Below are 6,078 nucleotides of genomic sequence, written 5' to 3'. Positions count from 1 at the left end.
TTTTCCTCCCAGGGATTTCTTGATTTGAAAGACTTGGGAGTATCAAAGAAAACCTACATGTATTAAGTCACCACTCCTTTATTTCCCATGCATATATACACACACACACACACACACACACACACACACACATAGTCCATGCCCACAAGCATTTGATTCCAACTCTTCTATTGTATTTTCCTCCCAGGGATTTCTTGATTTGAAAGACTTGGGAGTATCAAAGAAAACCTACATGTATTAAGTCACCACTCCTTTATTTCCCATGCATATTCAAAGTCTCTGTAATTGCCCTTTGCCATTCTTGTCTGTCTAGGAAAACAGGGACCAGGGCCCTAAGTGAATGTAATCCTAGCAATAGCAAAGGAGCTCAGTGTTCGAGTTAACCTTGCACAGCCCAAACATCGGGAAACAATCATGCTTTTGAGACCACATAAACAGCACAACGATGCAATTCCTTCCTTAAAGTCTCCTGCACTCGGGAGGGGGCAGGGGAGCCCGGGGAGCCTGGTTGGGAGCTGATCCCTGCTGTTTCTCTGGCAGGTTCTGACACGATGAGGCAGCACCTGAGCCGGTGGTGGCTGGCCACTGTCTGCATGCTGCTCCTCAGCCACCTCTCCGTGGTCCAGGCCAGGGGCATTAAGCACAGAATCAAGTGGAACCGGAAGGCCCTGCCCAGCACTGCCCAGATCACCGAGGCCCAGGTGGCTGAGAACCCCCCAGGAGCCTTCATCAAGCAAGGCCGCAAGCTCAACATCGACTTCGGAGCCGAGGGTAACAGGTACTACGAGGCCAACTACTGGCAGTTCCCCGATGGCATCCACTACGACGGCTGCTCCGAGGCCAACGTGACCAAGGAGGTATTTGTCACCGGCTGCATCAACGCCACCCAGGCGGCAAACCAGGGGGAGTTCCAGAAGCCGGACAACAAGCTCCACCAGCGGGTGCTCTGGCGGCTGGTCCGGGAGCTCTGCTCCCTCAAGCGCTGCGAGTTTTGGTTGGAGAGGGGCGCGGGACTTCGGGTCACCATGCACCAGCCAGTGCTCCTCTGCCTGCTGGCTTTCATCTGGCTCATGGTGAAATAAGCTTGCCAGGAGGCTGGTAGTGCAGAGCGCAGCAGCAAGCAAATCCCGGCAAGTGACCCAGCTCTTCTCCCCCAAACCCACGCGTGTTCTGAAGGTGCCCAGGAGCAGCGATGCACTCGCACTGCAAATGCCGCTCCCACATATGCGCCCTGGTATGTGCCTGTGTTCTGATAGATGGGGGACTGTGACTTCTCCATCACTCCATTCTCAGCCCCTAGCAGAGTGTCTCTATCACTCCATTCTTAGCCCCTAGCAGAGCGCCTTATTTCAAAAGAAGGGTAAGTGCTTGCTATTCCCTTCCCTGAATACATTACTACTACTAGATTAGTAGTAAATGCTTGATGAGAAGAATACGTCAGGCACTGCGCCACCTGCTTCACAGCACTTCCCAACAACTCTTAGAAGTAGGTGCATTCCCATTTTACAAATAAGGGAACTGAGGCTCAGAGAGCTGAAGTAGTGCACTCAGCATCACCAGCTAGAAAGTGGCAGAGCTAGGATTCAACCCTGGCTTGTCTAACCCCAGGTTTTCTGCTCTGTCCAATTCCAGAGCTGTCTCGTGATCACTTTATGGCTCACAGGGACCCACATCCAAACATGTATCTCTAATGAAATTGTGGAAGCTCCATGTTTAGAAATAAATGAAAACACCTGAGCTGGTGCTGTGTACTTTGGTACAAGGAGGCTATTTTAATCCTTCTAACTAAACTAAAATAGAATAAAGGAATTAAACTAAAATAGAAGTAAAGCTAGACAAAGGCCCAGAAATCATATTGTAAGGAAATATTGAAAGCTGATTCCCAGAGCAGACCACATATACAGCAGGATGTGTCTGTGGCATGAATATGTTCTTTCTCTTTTTTCTTTTCTTTCTTCTTCTTCTTCTTCTTTTTTTTTTTTTTCTTTTTGAGGTAGAGTTTTACTCTTGTCCCCCAGGTTGGAGTGCAATGGCACAATCTCGGCTCACTGCAACTTCTGCCTCCCAGGTTCAAGCACTTTTCCTGCCTCAGCCTCCCGAGTAGCTGGGATTACAGGTGCATGCTATCATGCCCGGCTAATTTTGTATTTTTAGTAGAGACTGGGTTTCACCACGTTGGCCAGGCTGGTCTTGAACTCCTGATCTCAGGTGATCCACCCGCCTGGGCCTCCCATAGTGCTGGGATTAGATTTTTTTTTTTTTTTTTTCAAAAGAAGGGTAAGTGTTTGCTGTTCCTATCCCTGAAACATTGCATATATTTAAGAAAAAAAGGAAATTTTAATGGCGTATTTGCTTCTAATGTTCCCCTAACCTTATGTGCATGTTTTATGTGCACCCATATGAGTATCTTTAAATATAATCCCTTTATATCTGTGTTCTATGCAAAGTCTCTCAGTTATTTCAAGGCAGCCTGGTGAAGGCCATCATCTTTGTAAACCACTTAGCACTACAAAAATACAATTACTCACCAAAAAGGTTAAAAAAACAAAACTGTGTCTTTAGGGAGACCCAATAAAGAATTCAATCCATGCCATACGCAGGAATTGATACACCACCTTATTAGCTAAAAATATATATAACAAAATATGAATAATGTTTAAAATCTGTTTTAAATTTAAAACAATGAATTGAATGCTCTAAGGGGCTCCTACAGGTGCTCTAGGCCACTCTCAGAGACTCCCAGGAGTTGTTCAACTATATTTGGAGAAAACAGCCACAGAATATTATCAATTCTCCTTTAAAGATAGTTTGTAAGGGGGGAACATGCATTTTATCAGACAGTTTATCCAAAGCATTTCAGAACATGAGGGCTGATGAGGGCATCTCTTGTGCTGAGTCCCCTCCGCTATCAGTGTTCTTCTCAAGGACACATTTGGAAGGTTTTAACATTGAAAGTGAGCAGAGGACTTGGGGGCAGAGCAGCACAAAGAAACAGCCTTACACTGGGCACATGGAGGAGACGTCCACTCTGCAGCCAGGACTGGGGTTCACGCTGCTGCCAGCGCTACACTCGCCTTCTGATTCCACAGTCCTGTTAATTCTAGATCAGAGAGCGAGAAAAAAGTACAGAACATATCCTCTAAGCTTATTTCCTGCTTTCTAATTTAAAAAATAGTAACAATGGCAAGAGAGAAAGAAAGAAAAAGTACTCAGAGGCTGACACTGACATTTCACTTCCTCGCTCTCCTAAGTTTAATTACAACAGCACGTGCAGCCGCGTCAGCCAAATGACTTCATTTCTGATGTGAAAACGCTTAGGCCATGATGTCGTTCATTTTCTGTAATTGCTGTCTTTTCTCATTCTGTTAATAGTCCCAGCAACCAGATTTCAGTGGGGCGTGACGTGAATGTGTACATGGTGATTCAAATGCAAAATGTGTTTATGGAGCTTTTCATCGAAAGCGTGTGCGCTTGAACATTCTTGCTCAAGTAGATGAATCATGGGGTGGAATAAAGGCTTAGTGAGCCTGGCTTTTCACTTTAGCAAAGGGGCATGGAGTGCCTACTATGTGCAAGACATTGGGAGGGGCTTCGGAAATTTTCTGGATATCGTCATTTTGCAGTGTGAATAATTTTGCCAACCATTTCTTTCTTAGCTCCTGCTGAGTGTCGACTTTTTAAAATATAAGTTTATTGTAAAAGTGACATGAAAATTACAACAGATATTCCAAACCAAAATAACACAACAATCCCAGCATCTGATTGAGTCAGTGTTCGCTGCTTCCCCTGTACTTTCCTAGTTCTTAACCACTTGCATATATAAACGTTCATATGCGCAATAAAAAAGGTGTGCTTTTATATTCCAAATTTTTACTTAACTTCATTCAATGCTTTTTACTCGTTTTTCTATACCTTTTTTTTTTTTTTTTTTTTGAGGCGGAGTCTCATTCTGTTGCCCAGGCTGGAGTACAGTGGCATGATCTTGGCTCACTGCAACCTCTGCCTCCCAAGTTTAAGCAATTCTCACGCCTCAGCCTCCCAGGTAGCTAGGATTACAGGTGCCCACCACTAAGCTCGGAAATATTTTTTTGTGTGTTTTTGGTAGAGACAGTGTTTTGCCGTGTTGGCCAGGCTGGCCTCGAACTCCTGACCTCAGGTGATCCACCCACCTCGGCCTCCCGAAGTGCTGGGATTGCAGGGGTGAGCCACCATGCCCTGCTTACTCTTTGTTTTCTTTCCTCCCCACCCATCTTCCCCAGTCCTGCCCCCTCCTTCCAGCCTCCACCTTAACTGTGCTCAGATACATAAGTGAGGGTTTTTTAACTTGATTATGCCTTTTAAAAATACTATGTATGTAAAATACTTATTCATCTGCAATTTGGCTTACCTAACTTAATATTGCATCATGAAACTCTTTGGAACAACAGCTATCTAGATAGCTGGCTCATGCTTTTGGATTGCTACGTAATCTCACTTAATACAGATGTATCGATTGATTGAATCATTGCCTGTTGATGGGCCTTCAGATTACTTCCAGTTTTTTGCCACTGCAAACAATAAACATCCTTGTACATACTACATTGCAGTCTGGTAGTTTTGTTTCTGTGGAATAGATTCACACGTGCAAATTTTCTGGAACAAAGCCTGTGTGTAATTTAAATTTTACCAGCCATAACCGGGTTATGTTCACACATAACTGGAGCAAATCCTATTCCCACCAGCTGTTTATGGCATTAATTTGGAAGAGTTTCTGTCATTTAAGCATGAGAAGCCACCTTTTCTACAAATGCTGCCTAAGCATCTTCTCTCTTTTGCAAATGGCACACCTAAAACTCTCTAAAACTTTTGGCCATGAGGACCATTTGAAAATCCTCCTAAAACTGTTAGCAATTCTCATTCTAAACCTGGTCCTTGGCCCAAAACATCTGCATGAGAAGCCTGGAAAACAGGCAGTGAGTGTGCAGGCTTCCAACTCAGAGGGCGGTGTGTCTGCACAGCTCCACACACCCCAGCCACTGGGAAGGCTTGAGGTGAGGTTATGCCCTGGCCTTTTTACTGACTTTTACTAAAATTACACATGCAAGTATTTGCATTCCAGCCAGAATACCCTCTAGATCCAAAAGCTCAAAAGGAGCAGAGAACTGAGAACACTATTAAAGTAGCCCATGCTGTTCCTCCCCTCCAGGCCCTGGCAGACAGTCAGCATTTCCCTGGAGCCCCTCACACCCCACCTTGCTTAAGATATGCCTGACAATGTCTAGAAACTCCACCCTCTGGTCCTAATAGGGTGTCCCAGGCAGTGGCCTTAAGTTTGTCTTGAGCTGCCTGCACTCTCTACCTCAAGCTTTCTGACAACAAGTGACTGGATTGGGGTGGTGGCTGACTGGGTCAAGGACTCCAGGCTCTACATGGTACCTATGATGTGGTCACATCTTGTTCCTTCACCCAAGACTTTTTTCGTCATGGCTGTAGATGGATGGACACGTGTACCCTAAGCTGTCTCTGTGTTGGTGCATGGCACATCCACATCCTGAGTCTACCAGAGTCTCTAATGAAATGTGACAGCAGGGCTCGTGTGCCCTCATGTAACCAGCACCGTCACAGACCACACCTGCCAGGCGAGTGATCAAGAAGACTTCCACAGACTTGGCATCATGACCAGTTTCAGTTTTTCCAGCTCAGACACTGCCCTCTCGGTGAGCCTGGCTCAGACCAGAAGCTAAGAGTTTGCTGTCTACCCAGAGACCACAAGTCAGAGATGAGCGAGAGCCTCCTCATCCCTTATCCTCAGTGCTGGCAGAGGACCCCATTTCAGTGGGCATCCAGCTTCCCCAGTGGAAGAAAAGGGAACCCAACCCTCATGCCTCTGGGAATGCATCCCTAAAAAATGGGAATAGCTCAGATATTTCCTGCAAAAATGAGACTAAAATACTATGCCTTTGAGAAATCTCAAAGCACATTCCAGGTCATCCAAAGACTGCCCCGGAAAAATAGACTCAGCTGCTTCCTTTAGCAAGTGGGAGCCTTCCCCTGGGCCCGTGGCTTTAGGGAGCCTCACTTTGGAGCAGGAACACGCAC

General features: G+C 45.8%; 1 protein-coding gene across 1 annotated transcript in view; it reads left to right on the top strand.

The window, feature by feature from the left end:
• The window catches only part of PRND (prion protein 2 (dublet)), a 3,490-nt gene extending 2,215 nt beyond the window's left edge, over window positions 1-1,275 (top strand). The window contains exon 2 of the mRNA XM_011941036.1: window positions 541-1,275. Coding sequence (XP_011796426.1) covers window positions 552-1,082 — 531 coding nt within the window. The 5' untranslated portion in view covers window positions 541-551 and the 3' untranslated portion in view covers window positions 1,083-1,275. The remainder of the gene's footprint in view (window positions 1-540) is intronic.
• Window positions 1,276-6,078: the final 4,803 nt, after the last annotated feature.

This window comes from Colobus angolensis, unplaced genomic scaffold (genome assembly GCF_000951035.1).
Source record: "Colobus angolensis palliatus isolate OR3802 unplaced genomic scaffold, Cang.pa_1.0 Scaffold197, whole genome shotgun sequence".
In the NCBI taxonomy this organism is placed as follows: domain Eukaryota; kingdom Metazoa; phylum Chordata; class Mammalia; order Primates; family Cercopithecidae; genus Colobus; species Colobus angolensis.
This window is presented reverse-complemented; position numbering and strand designations above follow the sequence as displayed.